Consider the following 17,494-nt stretch of genomic DNA (forward strand, 5'->3'; position numbering starts at 1 on the left):
GAGAGAAGTGATACTGAGTGAAAATGAAAAACAAGGAAATGAACGACACACCACTATGGAAAAATAGGACTTCCTGAGGAAGTTGTAGAGCGAGATGATGGTCATTACTCTTTGTTCAGCACTGTGTGGGTACTCTTGCATTGTATACTCACCTGCATGCTGTTCCAAACCTGTATGACTTTCTTTAAAAGGAACACATAAGGAGATGGTAGGCATAATATTAGCTTCTAGGGATGTGCAAAACTGCAAATTTTCATAATTGACTAGTTGGTCAGTTATTTGAACTATTTATTTAAGCAGTGTCAGATAGAATCATCAAAAGACTTTAATCTCTCCACAGCTGGAGTATTACTCAAAGCAGAGGATTTAACATCTGACAGAGATCGCCTTGAAATGTATAGTTGATTCGGCGTTTTGATGGCTGTAACAGAAGCATATAAAAGCATTAAAGAGATGAAACTTCTTGCAGAGGGTTTTACCATGCTGACTGTTATTCTCTGTTAAGCACAGCAAGTTATCATAATGCAAAAAGCTTTCCAAGAAGTTGCATCTCTTAATACATTTGAGGATTGTGTCTCCCATTAAAACCACCACCACTAAAAATATTAATGTTAGAAGTCGACCCCACTAATCGACTAGTCAGTTGTTGGACGACTAGTCGATTAGTAGACCACTCTGGCATGTCCCTAGTAGCTTCAGTCACCAGTCACTTTCATTGTATGTAAAAAAGATGCAATGAAAGTGAATGGTCAGTATATCACCCTGCAGCTCTTGTCTGGTTACCCACTGAAGCTAAGCAGGTTTGGGCTTGGTTAGTACCTGGGTGGTAGACCTCCTGGGGAAAACTATGGTTGCTGCCGGAAGAGGTGTTAGTGTGGCCAGCAGGGAGGCTCACCCTGCAGTCTGTGTGTGTCCTAATGACCCAGTATAGTGATGGGGACTCTATACTGTAAAAAAGCACCGTCTCTTGGATGAGACGTTAAACCGAGGTTCTGACTCTCTGTGGTCATTAAAAATCCCAGGGCACTTCTCGTGAAAGTGTAGGTGTGAAACCCTGGTGTCCTGGCCAAATCTGCCCATTGGCCTCTATCCATCATGGCTTCCTAATAATCCCCTTTATATGAATTGGCTACATCACTGTACTCTCCTCTCCACAAACAGCTATTGTGTGGTGGGCATTCTGGCTCACTATGGCTACCGTCGCATCATCCAGGTGGATGATGCACACTCGTGGTGGTTGAGGAGATTCCCCCTATACAATATAGAGTGCTATGGGTGTCTAGAAAAGCGCTATATAAATGTAATGAATTATGATTATTAACGGTGACCGTCGCTAACATTTTGCCAAACATCTGCTTTTGTGTTCCACTGGAGAACGTAAATCACATGGGTTTGGAACAGCATGATGGTGAGTAAATGATGACAGAGTTTAAATTTTTGAGTGAACTACACAATAATCGTAAAATGCTTGAATATTGATCTGTGTGTGTTTCAGAGTTTGATTGAGGAGCAGCAATCTCAGCTGGTGCAGTATGAGAATGCAGCGGGTCAGTGTGTGAGCGAGCTGCAGAAGGCTCAACAGCAGGTCCAGTCTCTACAGGCCAAGATAAAAGAGAATGAGGTCAACAATAAGGTACTGCCATCCTTCTTTAATTAATCTCCAATGTTTGTGTTTTATAAGGGTGCTGTTTTTTTCTGTCATGTTATCCTTATGTGCTGTTGTTTGCTTTTTGTGTTGCCATGGCACTGAGCATTTGTCTTGTCTGTGTGTGTGTCTGTGTGCACAGAAGCTACAGCAGAGGCTCGGAGAGATGGAAAGTGAACTACACACTGTCAGAGAAGCAGCATGTGATCAGGAGAGAACAATACAGACCTTGAGTGACTCGCTCAACACTAAAGACTGTGAGGTACATCTGCCCCTAAAGCTGAAAGTGGTGACTGGAATATAGGCATTCCTCACTGACTTGAGAGACATTGCTTGGCATTTGGACTGTAAGAACATGAGACAAGATAGATAACTATACACCTTATAAGTACCGTCGAACAAATGGTCATTGTTTGATTAAAGATCATTTTATGAATTTAACACATTTATATAGAATTCAATTGATATGTGTTAACATGGGTGCATATATCGGTTTATTTACACTCACTTAGCACTTTATGAGGAACTCTGTGGTCCTAATAAAGTGCCTGACATGGTCTTCCGCTGTAGTAGCCCATCCGCCTCAAGGTTTGATGTGTTGTGCATTCTGAGATGCTATTCTGCTCACTACAATTGTTCAGAGTGGTAATCTGAGTTACCGTAGCCTTTCTGTCAGCTCGAACCAGTCTGGCCATTCTCCGTTGACCTCTCTCATCAACAAGGTGTTTACGTCTGCAGAACTGCCACTCACAGGATGTTTTTTGTTTTTGGTACCATTCTGAGTAAACTCTAGAGACTGATGTGCATGAAAATCCCAGGAGATCAGCAGTTACAGAAATACTCAAACCAGCCCATCTCGCACCAAAAATCATGCCACGGTCGAAATAACTGAGATCACATTTTTACCCCATTCTGATGGTTGATGTGAACATCACCTGAAGGTCTTGACCCATATCAGCATTGTTTTATGCATTGCACTGCTGCCACACGATTGGCTGGTTAGATAATCGCATGAATAAGTAGGTGTACAGGTGTGCCTAATAAAGTGTTCATTGGGTGTATATTGGCTTTTTATTTGGATTTTGAAGCCCAAACGATTTGTTTTGTAATATTACTGTTTTGATAGCTACGTCATTTGATAAGTGTGTTATTAAAGGAATTGTTCACCCAAAAATTACAATTCAATCAACAATTTCTAACCCTCAAGTTATACCAAATCTGTAAAACTTTCTTTCTTCAGTGTAACACAAAAAGTTTTCTTTAAGTGGTCTATACAATTCAGAAGACTATTCCAAGTTTTATGAAGCCATGCAAAAGCTTCATGTAAGGAATCAACTGATATTTAAGTCACTATTCACTGAAAGTCTTTGCCAAAGCTCTCAAATCTCATCAGAATTTTCATTTTTTTTTAAACTTATAGGTAAACTTTTCCTTAAAGCTCAGTTGCTATCCTGAATTGACAGTTAAGCTTATTTTGTAAAGCAAAGATTGAAATTATAGTTAATGAGAATCATGTTCCTTGTTCATGTTAGATCACTGATCTCCACCAGCTCATTGATGAACAGAAGGAGCTTTTGCGCTCTCTGAAGCAACAGAACAACCATAACCAGCTTCAGCAGCAGCAGGTGGGAAATCACTAAAGCTGATAAAGATCACACTCTTCACAGTGTCATTTTAGTTTCAGATCGGTTCAATAGAATATAATATGTTTTTCTAGTTTTAGTTTTATATTTTCATTAAATCTCAGTTAAATTCTCTGTTTAAAGATTTTTACTATAGTCACTATGGAAGAAGTAACTGTTTACAAACAAGCTCTCCGCTCTGCCACTTCCGGGTTCTTTTAGCACCTCAGAAAAGAACTGCGTTAAATGAGTGCTTTGCTAAAATTTAGCTAAAAATGCCCAAAAAGTTCTGTTTGTGGAGTTGAAACAAATGTTTCCAACTGATTTTTTTTAGATTTGGGCCTATTTAAATTTCTATTTTCTATTAGGAAAAACTCATATTTTACATCAATTATGTTATTTCACAGATCACCATCATTGTTATTGTGTCTGCTCTTATGAGAACTGCAGGTGTTTGTATATTTGAGAATTTTTTTACGAAGGAATCGTGCATACTGCGATCACAAACGGCTGTTTTTAATTTTACAAAATGTAACTGCTGGGACAGAAATTAGGTAAAATGTAATGTAATGATGATCTTATATAAACAAGACTGATGTAAGATCTGACGGAAAAAAATTTGACCCTGTCTCCACCATCGCATCGCATAAGCTACTGTTTGTGAAAGGATTTTAATAATGTTTATAAAGCTGTTATAAATGTTAATCATAGTTATCCTTTTATAATAGCTTTTATTAACATAAAAAACATGATTACATTATATAATGCTTAAAAGATTTTTAAAACTGCAGCGCTGCCCATATCCACCTTTGAAATCTGCTGATCAAAAGAACCCAGAAGCGTGGTTGCCTGGGGTGTCTATAGAATGATTCTGATAAGCCCATTCAGTTGATTTTATCTGGTTCTCTCTTATGCATGCCTGACTGTTTGTTTCTTGTTCTTGGTGCAGATGTCTGGAGTGGCTCCGAATCGCTTGCAGACCGATCTGTTGGACCTTCAGGGGTCTCTGTTCTCAGCCCAGCTGGAGCTGCAAGGCCTCCAAAGGGCACAGCTACAAGGCCAGAGACGAGAAGATGATCTGGCCCGCTCGAACCAGCGGCTCCAAGCTGACCTGCAGGGAGCCCTGCAGCACCGACATGAGGCAGAAAGACACAATCAGGATCTACTGGCTGCTCTAGAGAGGGCTCGCTTCAAGTCGCAGCAAATGGAGGAAAAATTTGAAGATGAATGGAGACGGAGAGAGAAAGAGGATGAGGAACGAGAGAGGACCATCCGAAAGATGAAGACCTCGATAGAGAACAAAGAGCGTCTGATACAAGTAAGACACACAAAGACATTAATTATATCAAATTATGCTTGTGCTCATGTGTGCGTGTGTATTAGTACTGATGGATATTAATCTGAAATCTTTGATCAGGACTACAGTGAACTGGTGGATGACCAGAGAGAGACAACCGGGAATAGAGACAATCTCATCCACAAGCTAAAACAACGCATTCAGGAAAGGGATAGAACATTGGAGGTAATAAACACAGACATGTTTACTTGGCTATCCAAATGGGAATATGCTATAGACTTGTTTTTATACATCTATATTTGCTTTAATTCCAATTGATGAGTTTTCCAATCCCCAAATGTCTTCAAAGGAAGGTTTTTGTCTAGTCAACCTCATTTTTTGGGATATACACAAAAACACCTCATTATCCTCCTGAGACCCAAGTGGACTGATGTTTGCATTTTTTGCATTGTAACTAGTAGCATCTATTAAACATAAAACAAAAAATTCTAGATGTGAAAATACACTGTAAATATATTATTTCTAATGAAAACCTAGTGCTATTGTACACACAAGTGTACATTGGGTTTAGCAGTGTGGCATTTCACGATAAATTGCTTAAATAAAAAAATGGCATATCGGATAAAATAAGAGACTCTTATCTCTTATCTTTGGACTCAAGCAGGTTTTGATGTAAAAACTTAATTTGGTTTCTTACCAGATATAGTTTTGTTGGCATTTCTCCCAAAGACCAACTCCGCTGTGATTGGCGCCATATATTTTTGTCACTCGCACAAGGTTATGAGACATATACAGTGTTTAATGATAGATTGTTTTCTCCCTTTCTCAGCGAGCGATAGATGAGAAGTTTGCGTGCGTGGAACAGAAAGAAGACGAGGTGCGTAATCTGCAGCTGGTTCTGAGAGAGAAAGAGAGAGACCTGGAGAAACTCCGCTGTGTGTTGTCCAATAACGAGGAAACCATCATGGTATTGATGTCACTTATATGCTTAAAACATATACGCTTATATGACAGTAATGCTAAAATTATTACTTTAAACTATAATTGTGCATAGCAAGGCTATGTATTCTTTGTATGACATACTGTTGTGTGTGTATTTTTACAGAGTCTGGAGTTGCTGCTGCGTGGTAAAAGTTTAGAGCTGGAGCAGGTGTGTGAGGCCTGGCGCAGTGCTCAGTGTGTTCAGCGTGAAAGAGAGGAGTCACACACACGTAGTCTGCGAGAAAGAGACGCTCTGATCAGCCAGCTGCAGACGTCACTCCATACACGCACCAAAGAGGCTGAGGTAAACACAGATTTCTTAATATATTGTGGCCCCAAAAACTATATGGACACTTAAATCACACTTAAGATTTATGAATGTAATTGCATTAGATAGAAAAATATCAAACCATCAAAAAAAAAAAACAACAACATTTGTATCTAATGCAATAACATTCAGACATTTTACTGTGTTACTTAATTGTCCAAATACTTTTTGATGGCACTCTATAATATAGATGTGTTCTCTATCTTCATTACTGTAACTTGTTCTCTGTGTTATTTGGTCTCTGCAGGAGATGACTGCAGTTCTACTCAGTAAGGTGTCGATCGGTTCCAGTGAGGTGGTTGAGGAGCTTAAGTCTCGGCTACAGCTAAAGGAGCGTTTGTTCCAGGATCTGCTGTCGGACCACAGCAGACAGACTCAAGAGCACCACTCACAGGTCCAGGCCCTGCTTAACACCATCAACACAAGAGAACAATACATCAAGGTAACACTCTACCACTGATTTCAAACCTTCAGGCATCCTAATATCCAGTCTAGTATACAGCTTTCAAACATATACTGTATGTTCTTTAACTTACATTTTCCAGGATTCTGCAGAGCGTGTGGGTCAGGTGATGGCCGAACAGACTGCTCGATTGCAGGAGCTTCGCAGACAGCTTGAGTCAACAGGTCCTCAGCAGACTACAGAAGAGTCTCCGTCTGACACACAGACACTTCAGGATGATCTCCATCTGGCTCTGCGCAGGGAAAGAGAGGCCCAGAACCAGCTGTCTGCCTTGCGGTCCATCCTAGCCGGCCACCAAGACCAACTCCAGGCCTCAGATCTGGAGGCCTTGACCAAGACTTTGAGTATTAAAGAGGAAATAATCAAGGTTTGTGAGTTAGTCTTTGAGAGTTTGATTGTATCTTGTAGTGGATGTGTATATCTAGTCAAGTTTATTTTTCAGGACTTGCAGATGCAGTTGGTGGAGCCGTCAGGTTTGCCGCTGGTCGAGCGACTTACCCAAGAGCTGCAGGAGCTGAGAGAGAGGGTGGGACATCAGGATCGCACTTGCATTAATCACAAGGTCAGCGTGAGCATCTAAAAACATGCCCGAGGAGCAAATAGTGGCAAATTATTTAACTTCATTATATGTCTCATACTGTTCACATTATGCATGTACTGCATGCTTGTTGTTGTTTTTTTAAAGCAGGCTGTGCTCGATACACTGGTGCCCATGGAAACCGGACAGGCAGCCACACCTCATGCTGATTTTGGAGGTGGGGATGGATTGCAGTTTGGTCTGTAATGTGGCCTCCTGTGCTAAAGAAGACAATTGATGCTTTGTGCATTGCATTGAATATTTTGTTCTCTTTGCATCAAACACTTATTATTGCTAGTTAGATAAGCATGCTCTGAGATTAACGAGTTTGAATTAGTAATTAGTAACATTTTCAACTATTTGAAGTAACTAGGGTCTTGTACACTTTTGAAATGGTCTTAGGATTCTAACAGCAATGTTTACATGTTTATGTTTTGTCTTGTACACTGAGTGTGCACAAACATGAGTTTTTTTAAATGCTTTAAAAAATATTTTACTTTGTTTTAACATAGTGCAATCATTTGTATTTGAGCTAATCATTTTGCCTATTTTGTACTAAAAATATGTCATTGTCATTACTTATTTAAATGTAATTTATGACTTTAAAGCAAAAACAAACTAAATATATTAATTTTGTGCAAAAAGAGGCGCTTATCTTATTTCAGTCACTTTGTACACTTAAAGGGATAGTTCACCCAAAAATGATCATTTACTCAACCTCATGTTGCTCCAAACCCAAATGACTTTATTTTTTTCTGTGAAACACAAAATTAGGCAGAATGATCGCATCAGTCACCATTCACTGTCATTGTATGAAAAACAAAGATGCAATGAAAGTGAATGGTGACTGAGGCTGTCATATGTCCTAACATTTCTAGTGTTCAATGGAAGAAAGTTGTTTGGCTTTGAAACAACATGAAGGTGAGTAAATGATGACAGAATTAAATATTTTTGTGGTGAACTATTCCTTTAAGACAGTAAAATATTATAGACTCTAGAATGCTTGTGTGCATGACTGTACTATTTAAAAATGACTGTTTTATTGCTTTACTGCTGTCCTTATTTTAGAACATTTATTTGTTATTTAATAGAGGTTTAGAGCCCACCTCAACCATATGTTAATATATGATATAACAGATATAACAAGTGTGCCTCTGCATGAAAAAATAACAAGAACTGATGTTTGTTGCATGTAATATGCAGACTGTTTGCACTTATATTGAGTTGCATTCATCATGTCACTGCCTAAAAGATGCCTTTATGGACATTTGATAAATGAGTAAAGTGTTTGTTTAGATGTGTCGTTTGTTAGATCCTTTTCATTTATGTCTTGTACCATGATAATTTTGACTCTCAGTAAATTATTTGATGAAAAATACCAAAACAAAAGGCCTTCTCTGGGGAGATATAGAGAAAAACCTGTCTCATCGTTTTGATGATTGGACATATTGAGCCCCTTGGCTATTCTGCTCTTTTTCTATCTTCTTTCTCTCTTCTTTTCCAATTCTCAAAGTCATAAGCACAATCTATGCCCAAGTTTAAATGCTACACAGTTAAGCTGATAAAACACATGCCCTTTTTTGGATGAATTTGTGTATGTATGTGTTCAAAGGTGACAGATCCATATATGTAGTTAGAATTTTAGATAAAAGCATACTGATATCTAAGCTACTGTTCTTAGATATTACACAACAGTACATTACAGAGCTAATCGCTGATAGTTCTGTGAGGGCACACACCAGAAGAGCTTGTCAATAACTCATTTTCAACACTCAAGTAGTTGATTTATATTTAGACAATGCCATGAAGTCATGATACCTTTACATTTTTCTGCTCATTATTAGTAAATGAATTCAGCACATACCAACACTTAGATTCACTGGGTCTGTATTTATAGCTCCTTTATAAATGTTCCCATTCTGATATTCAGTACTCAAATCTCAAAGAAATAATCTACAGTCCAGTTATACTGAAATTACAAAAAGACACTAATAAATTTAACTTCCCTATTTGTTATGTAGTTTCTAAATTGTGGGGGATTTATAAATATAAACGCTATCTTGCAAGTTGATATTTTCTAAACCTGAAAGCAGCAGAAAATATTAATATAGCAGGTAATTTAGGAAATTAGGTCTTTTACAATGTCCTATGTGGAAAACATATTTGAAATTATGGAAAAGAGTTATGGAATGAACCACCAGGTAAGGTCAACCAATAACTGGGCAGTGCTGCCATTCAGGAAATGAGTATTTTGATCTATTTACTCTTGATCTTCCTGTCTTGCTGTTTTCTTTTGTGTACATACTGGCCTGAAGAGTTCTTTTATAACTAAGAGTCAGAATTATCCTGGATTAGCTTGATTATAAAGTGGGATAGTTTGTTAAAAGTTGGCATATGTAGGCCAATTTAGAGAGAGAAGCTCACTGTAAGACGAGCCTTAGAGTATTATGTTCACTAGTCTCGAAAGCAATACAGTACATGCAACAGTCAATGTCTGTGTGAATGTGTGATTGTCATTGGCTGTATATCTGTACTAACAATGCAACACTTTCTTTAGGTTTCATCTCAGATTATGGAGAGGAGGATGATGAAGACTGCAATAGTGAGTTTGCAGACAGTGCCGAAGATGAGGAGCGCTTCAAACTGACAGCTCAGTCTTTGGTCAGCATGCAGGTAAGACAACATGATGTAAACATTAGTATTCAGGTGCACAATATCCCATTTTCGATGATGTATGCAACACTTACATTGGCGCCCCCCTCTCACTTTCTGGGGAGAGGAGAGGGGGATCCCCCATTGTGGCCCTTTAGTGTGCCACCAGCGCCCCCTTTATATGGCACCCCTATGTGTTGCATACATTGCATGTAGGGTTTTGCACCTCTTTTGGTACTTTAAGTCTTTTGGTCATAGTAGTTTTTATTTTAAACCCACATATAGCATATATAAAAAATATTGTACACTCATAAGTTTCTAACAGTGTCCAGATCAGTTTGTAGATATTCATCTTCAAAAATGTCACTCCCAGTTAGCATATACTATACTATAATTTACTATACTACACTGATCAGCCACAACATTAAAACCACTGACAGGTGAAGTGAATAACATTGATTATATCGTTACATTCGCACCCGTCAAGGGGTGGGATATAGTAGGCGGCAAATGAATAGTCAGTTCTTGAAATTCATGTGTTGGAAGTAGGAAAAATGAGCAAACGCAAGTATCTGAGTGACTTTGACAAGCATCTCCAAAATGGTAGGTCTTGTGGGGTGTTCCCGATATGCAGTGGTTAATACCTACCAAAAGTGGTCTAAGGAAGGACAACCGGTGAACCGGCGACAGGGTCATGGGCGCCCAAGACTCACTGATGTGCATGGGGAGCGAAGGCTAGCCTGTCTGGTCCGATCCCACAGAAGAGCTACTGTAGCAAAATTGTTGAAAAACGTAATGCTGGCATGGCAATGATAGAAAGGTGTCAAAACACACAGTGCATCGCAGCTTGCTGCGTATTGGGTTGCGTAGCCGCAGACCGGTCAGAGTGCCCATGCTGACCCTTGTCCACCACCGAAAGCGCCTACAATGGGCACGTGAGCGTCAGAACTGGACCATGGAGCAATGGAAGAAGGTGGCCTGGTCTGATGAATCACGTTTTCTTTTAGATCATATGGACGGCCGGGTGAGTGCACATGGTTTACCTGGGGAAGAGATGGTAGCAGGATGCACTATGGGAAGAAGGCAGGACTGCGGAGGCAGTGTGATGCTCGGGGCAATGTTCTGCCTGGAAACCTTGGGTCTTGGCACATTTGAATGTTATTTTGACATGTACCACCTACCTAAATATTGTTGCAGACCATGTACACTCCATGTCACGGTATTCCCTGATGGCAGTGGCCTCTTTCAGCAGGATAATGCACCCTGCCACACTGCAAAAATTGTTCAGGAGTGGTTTGAGGAACATGACAAAGAGTTCAAGGTGTTGACTTGGCCTCCAAATTCCCCAGATCTCAATCCGATTGAGCATCTGTGGGATGTGCTGGACCAACAAGTCTGATCCATGTAGGCCCCACATCACAGGATATGCTGCTAACGTCTTGGTGCCAGATACCACAGGACACATTCATAGGTCTTGTGGAGTCCATGCCTCGAAGGGTCAGAGCTGTTTTGGCGGCACGAGGGGGACCTACACGATATTAGGTGGGTGGTTTTAATGTTGTGGCTGATCGGTGTATACTATAGACCTGTTATACCATACTGTATTGTACTATACAATACTATACTATACTGTAGACCTATTATACAGTGCTTTACCATACTATACTATAGACCTATTATACTGTGCTTTAGCATACTATACTATAGACCTATTATACTGTGCTTTACCTATACGATACTATACAGTTCTGAATCATACAACACTATACTACATAGGCATATTAAACTATACTGTGTTGTGCTATACTATGCTACACTAGACTATAGACTTTTTATACAATGCTATACTGTGCTGAACCATACTATAATATACAATACTTAAACTATACTATACTGTGCTGTACTATACTATATTATAATATACCATACTGTGTGCTGTACTGTACTATACCATTCAGTACTATGAAATATTATACCATACCCTTCTGTACCATTACTACATTGTCACATACAAAAACTCTGCTTTACCATACTAAAAAATAACTGTACTGAACTGTACTATACTGAATTATCACTCATCTTATAGTTCTATAAGACCTCCACCCCCAAAAAATGTCTATGTAAATTGTATGTTTAAAAATATTTTTATGCAAATTGTCTTATTGAATTTAATGCAACAGTTTACATACAATGCTGTACTACACTATACTATACTATACTGTATTGTACTGTACTATTCTATACTATACTATATTATATTATACTGTGCTGTAAAAAAGTATACTATACTATACCATACCGTTCTGTACAATAAATATATTGTAACATACATAAACTTTGCTTTACAATACTATACTGCAGCTGTGCTGAACTGAACTATACTGAACTATTACACCCCCAAAAAATGTCCATGTGTGCATAAAAAACATTTGTATGTAAATTGTCCCATTAAATTAAATGTGACATTGTACATACAAATGGATTTCTGAACGATTTATACAGAAATGTGTTTTATGTAAAAGGCCCATAGAGTGTAAAATATAAAAATTCTACAACTAGGTAAAAACCGTCTATATACTGTAGCCACACTTGTAGTTATATCTTTTGCTTTTGCATAGATTCCTCTTTGCCTAATCACTGTCCTTCACCTTATACAGAGTTGTGATCAGCATAGGGGATTCAGGGGCTGCCAGGATGCAGTGGCTGAGGGTCAGGGGCTGGCAGAGGTCAAGCTACTGGTGGAGCAGAAGAGGGCGGTAGAGAGAGAGCTGATGGAGCTCAAGTCTCAACTGGAGAAGGCTGGTTTCTCCTCCCTCTCTCAGATGAGGTACTGCTTTCAATACAGCAAAGAGGGATTTCAGTACCAAAAATGCTGTTTTACAGGCAATAAAATGTTTTTCTATTTTCTTTGGTGCACTCCCGAAACAGGAAGGCTTTCTTTACCCTCCACTCTGAGAAAGAGGAGCTCCAGAGTATGGTGACAGGAAGAAAGCCCATGAATGATGGACAGAAGATTACAGCAGATAGGGCTGATGGACAGTTAGTGGATTCAGCTAGTACGGAGGTGAGTTGGCCTTCACATTGCATCTGTTGATAAACACTGCCCTCAATGTTAAATCAAGAAGAGGTGCACCACACTGTGGATTTTTGTTCTATTGTCCAAATCTACACAGGATATAGCATCTCAGTATTTCATTGAAGGGCCAAGGCCTAATTTGTCCTCACTGACTTTTTAGGCCTGTGAGTGCGTGTCTGGAGGGGAGCCAATAAGAGAGCAGGCGGTGCGTCTGAAGTCTGATCTTGAGCAGGTGCAGCAGGAGAGCAAAGAGCTTCAGGAGAGACTCATGGTATCAGAGGCCACAGTTCAGGCTCAGGCCGAGCAAATTAAAGACTTTAGAGAACTTCTTAGTGAGTACACACACATAAACGGGTAGTTGACATTAAATACTTTTGGGAAGTTGATCATGACCTGCGATGTCACATGCTAAATTTTAAACAGCATTTTGATAATTCTGTTGTTATTATTATGCATACAGTTTTTGAGAAACTACATGAAATATTTGGACTTTTAAGATTAGATTCAGTTTCTAAAATGCCAGTCTATCTGGTCTATCATTTAGCAGAAACATCAGTACAGCAGGATAATAAGCAGGTTCAGGTGGACATCCAGGATCTGGGCTATGAGACATCTGGCCGAAGTGAGAACGAGGCAGAGAGAGAAGACGCCAGCAGTCCAGGTGACTTCATTTGGTGTTACCACAAGGGGGCATTAACATCTTAATGTCAACATGAAATCCAACTTTTCCATTAATTTGCTTTCGTAATGCACATTCCTCATCTCATTTGGAAAGATTCATGTTCTTTAAAAAAAAAAAAAGGGTTTGTCTTTGTAAAATCAAAATACAATGTAACTTGCTCTTTATCTGAAACGTCTTTTCTTTTATGGTGATATCACCTAGGCTGCACTAAGGATAATGTTAACCAATAGCCTAATAGCTATTTAGGCATTGTGTTATCAATATTAAAGTCTTAAAATGTTAATTCTCTCATAATTTACTCACTCTCATGCCATCCCAGATGTGTTTAACTTTCTTTCTTCTGCTGAACACAAACAAAGATATTTAGAAGAATACTTCAGATCTGTAGGTCCTCACAATGCAGGTGAATGGTTACAAAAATGTAGGTAAATTAGGTGTCAGTTTGCTCAAAAAGAATGTGAAAGTGGAGATTGATATTAAAAAAGGACTTATATATGTATCTGTTTCTCACCCACACTTATATCGCTTCAGAAGACATGTATTTAACCACTGGAGTTTTATGGATTACTTTTATGCTGCTTTTATATGCTTTTTGGAGCTTCAAAGTTTTGGTACCCATTCACGTGCATTGTGAGGACCTACAGAACTGAAATATTCTTCTAAAAATCTTCATTTATGTTCAGCAGAAGAAAAAGTCATACACATCAGGGATGGCATGACGGTAAGTATTTGAGGAGAGAATTTTCTTTTTTTGGTGAACTATTCCTTTAAATTTGATCTGGCTCCATTCTTTTATGTAATGCCTATTTTTCATTGTCCTGTCAATTCCCGGTTGGATAAAAATAAATCCCCCAACTTTTTTCTCATTGAATATTCTGTTTACACCCAAATATACTTTCACATTACAGAAGTAAAATGGGTTGCAAACTGCATTTCACTTTGACTTTAAAGTCATAATACTTTTTGACTTTTGAAGCACATCACTTTCAAAACATTACAATCTCATCAGTCATACCCTAATAATATATTAACTCCCTTTAAAACAAGCTAAAAGTATCATACATCAAACATGTGCCTTCCTCCACTATAGAATTTGATGATCTGGAGCTGTGCACATCTCTCTCATATCATGACGGGGGCTCTCAGTGGTGGGGTGCTTCCAGCTCACTGAACTCTGGCAAGACTGAACATGACGTGACCTACCTGCAGCACCTAGTTGAGGACCTGCGCAGTCAGCTCTCCCGGTCTCAGGCTCTGATCCACAACTTACAGGCCCAAACACATGATCACACCCCAGTCAGCACTCCCCGTATGGTCAACTGGGGCTTGGATAACTGTGAGGCACAGAGTGCAACAGAGGAAGACGAGGGCTGGCAGTCATCTGATGGGTTTGGCTCACTTCCCCGTCAGCCCAAACAAGGCCGAGAGCTGCAAGAGCTTATATCCCGAGTGACATCACTGGAGGAGCAGCTCAGGAAGGGCAAAGGTCATGCAGAGGATGGCAAAACCGCAAACTGGCCAGGGTGAGTAACAGAGTATAGAGTAGAACAACTAATCTCTCTCTGAACTCATTTCACCATAGTAGTTATACAATAAATGCTCATAGTTTTTTAAAATGCATCCCAAATCATATCATACCATTGATTTTAGATGGAATCAACCTACTATACAACATGATGTCTTATAATTGACTCTGCATATCAAGCTGGGAAATGAGAAAAACCTTTAACATAAAATTAAGTATCACAATGGCTATACTACCTTAAAGGGATAGTTCACCCAAAAATAAAATTCTCTCGTCATTTACTCACTTTCATGCCATCCCAGATGTTTAGAAGATTATCTCAGCTCTTGGAGCTTAAAATGTCTGGTCACCATTCACTTGCATTGTATGGACCTACAGAGCGGAGATATTCTTCTAAAAATCTTTGTTCTGGTAAATAAGTCATACACATCTGGGATGGCATGAGGGTGAATAAATGAGAGAATTTTCATTTTGGGGTGAAATATTTTATTTATTTTTTTATTTATTTTTTGGGGGGGGGATTTTTTCCCCTTTTTCTCCCAATTTGGAATGCCCAATTCCCAATGCACTCTAAGTCCTCGTGGTCGCATAGTGATTCGCCTCAGTCCGGGTGGCGGAGTACGAATCCCAGTTGCCTCCGCGTCTGAGACAGTCAACCCGCGCATCTTATCACGTGGCTTGTTGAGCGCGTTGCCACGGAGACATAGCGCATGTGGAGGCTTCACGCCATCCACCGCGGCAACCACGCTCAATTCACCATGCGCCCCACCGAGAACAAACCACATTATAGCGACCATGAGGAGATTACCCCATGTGACTCTACCCTCCCTAGCAACCAAGCCAATTTGGTTGCTTAGGAGACCTGGCTGGAGTCACTCAGCACGCCCTGGGATTCGAACTAGCAAACTAGCGAACTCCAGGGGTGGTAGCCAGCGTATTTTACCACTGAGCTACCCAGGCCCCCGGCCTGGGTATCACTTTAATGAGATTGATACCGTAGATAAATGCTTCTTTCTCTGTCCTCCATGCAGTAAGTTTGACACGCTGATCCAAGCGCAGGCCCGCGAGCTGTCTCATCTGCGTCAGAGGATGCGTGAGGGCCGTGGCATGTGCCACATTCTGACTCAGCATCTGAGAGACACCAACAAGGCCTTTGAAGAACTGCTGCGCTCCAACGACATTGATTACTACATGGGTCAGAGCTTCAGAGACCAGCTTTCACAGAGCATCTCACTCACCCAGAGAGTCAGCACAAAGATCAGTGGCCGTGAGTGCAATGACACATGCAAACATGTCTGCATGCATTTGAAATATCTCTGAAGACCTTTTTTGAACAAAAAATTGCATTCAATTATATTCTCGTTACAGGTGATCACTCTGAAGTCCCAGATGATAAATCAGGCCATGAGCTGCTTGCAATACAGTAAGTTGACTGTGCACGCACGCACAAGTTTTTTTTGTTTGTTTTGTTTTATACAAAACTAATAAACAAATTAACCAATTATAATTCCAATTGACTAACCGAAACACTGAACCTAAAAACTTTTTGCAGTTTAAAAAAAACAACAAAAAAAAACTCTTTGAATCATTTCTCAAAATGAGGACGTCCCCAAATGTCCCTGGTGGTAGGTTGTTTTAACTCTCTTCTGGGGACAGGTTTGTCCCCAGACAATTTGCAGTCTTTTTCATTAAGGTTTTAGATGTTATTGATCACACCCTGTGATTATACCCTTCAAAACTGAATTGAATTTTCTGTTGTCTGTACACCAATTCAACCAGAAAATGACCACAGCACATGGGCCATATTGATTTGTTGATATTTGGTTTGTATAGACCTGCTGTACTGACACAACTTTGCAGAATCTCCCAATAAAGAGTTCTGCAGTATCTTAGCTCAGAATGTTTTCCTCAGTGAAGTTTTGTTGTTTCTCTGTGCAGTAATAATAGCATGTTTTGTGTGATCAGAAGTTATGTATTGACTAGTTTTTGCTGTGCGTGTGTTTGGTGGAATAGCCAATGCCCCTTTGTCCTATTGACCTGGACACCAGCTGTGATGAGTTTCTCACTCTAAGCATCATGGATACATTAGGACTATGTTGGAAATCTCTGATCAATATCACAGATCATTTTAGTAATGAGATATGTTCAGGTCAATGATTCTTACAGAGATTTTCATGCTTTATACGTTCTCAAATTGATCCTCAAAGATCCATACAGAAAACCAATCATTTGATCGTTCTTTTATTTAATGTTATTAGATTTCTAACAGATTAGAATAAATCATACTTTGATAAAAAGTGGCCCTAAAAAGTATTTTGACATTTAAGCCATACTTGTAAATGTAAATCCATAACAACATATAAAACCAAATTGCATTTATTTTAAAGAAAGATAGTACAAGCACACTTTTTTTAAATTATAGAACAAAAGATGTACTATTCGACAAAATATTATATGGGCATTTTCTGGATGTCAGATTAGTGGAACATACTGTAGCTGATATGATGAACTACACGTCTGGTTACTCTGCAGTGACACTTGTGTGAACTTAAGAGGAACTGACCTCATACATCTACTACCTCTTTTCCACCAACATGGTTCCGGGATTAGTTCTTGGCCGGTGCCAATTCTAGAACCATTCCGTGC

At 39.4% G+C, this 17,494-nt stretch overlaps 1 protein-coding gene across 6 annotated transcripts in view; it reads left to right on the plus strand.

Moving 5' to 3' along the window:
* The window catches only part of LOC127456722 (myomegalin-like), an 88,823-nt gene that overhangs the window by 48,851 nt on the left and 22,478 nt on the right, over positions 1-17,494 (plus strand). For 4 of the 6 annotated variants that reach the window (XM_051725250.1, XM_051725245.1, XM_051725248.1 and 1 more), the window contains 19 exons: positions 1,496-1,633; positions 1,788-1,907; positions 3,178-3,270; positions 4,217-4,585; positions 4,685-4,789; positions 5,394-5,531; positions 5,670-5,849; positions 6,121-6,315; positions 6,419-6,703; positions 6,779-6,898; positions 7,022-7,091; positions 9,471-9,586; positions 12,223-12,392; positions 12,494-12,629; positions 12,802-12,973; positions 13,186-13,302; positions 14,414-14,846; positions 15,880-16,115; positions 16,217-16,271. In XM_051725250.1, the coding sequence (XP_051581210.1) occupies positions 1,496-1,633; positions 1,788-1,907; positions 3,178-3,270; positions 4,217-4,585; positions 4,685-4,789; positions 5,394-5,531; positions 5,670-5,849; positions 6,121-6,315; positions 6,419-6,703; positions 6,779-6,898; positions 7,022-7,091; positions 9,471-9,586; positions 12,223-12,392; positions 12,494-12,629; positions 12,802-12,973; positions 13,186-13,302; positions 14,414-14,846; positions 15,880-16,115; positions 16,217-16,271 (3,248 nt within the window). The remainder of the gene's footprint in view (positions 1-1,495; positions 1,634-1,787; positions 1,908-3,177; positions 3,271-4,216; positions 4,586-4,684; positions 4,790-5,393; positions 5,532-5,669; positions 5,850-6,120; positions 6,316-6,418; positions 6,704-6,778; positions 6,899-7,021; positions 7,092-9,470; positions 9,587-12,222; positions 12,393-12,493; positions 12,630-12,801; positions 12,974-13,185; positions 13,303-14,413; positions 14,847-15,879; positions 16,116-16,216; positions 16,272-17,494) is intronic. The other 2 variants (XM_051725247.1, XM_051725246.1) reach the window with 2 other exon arrangements.

This window comes from Myxocyprinus asiaticus, chromosome 19 (genome assembly GCF_019703515.2).
Source record: "Myxocyprinus asiaticus isolate MX2 ecotype Aquarium Trade chromosome 19, UBuf_Myxa_2, whole genome shotgun sequence".
In the NCBI taxonomy this organism is placed as follows: domain Eukaryota; kingdom Metazoa; phylum Chordata; class Actinopteri; order Cypriniformes; family Catostomidae; genus Myxocyprinus; species Myxocyprinus asiaticus.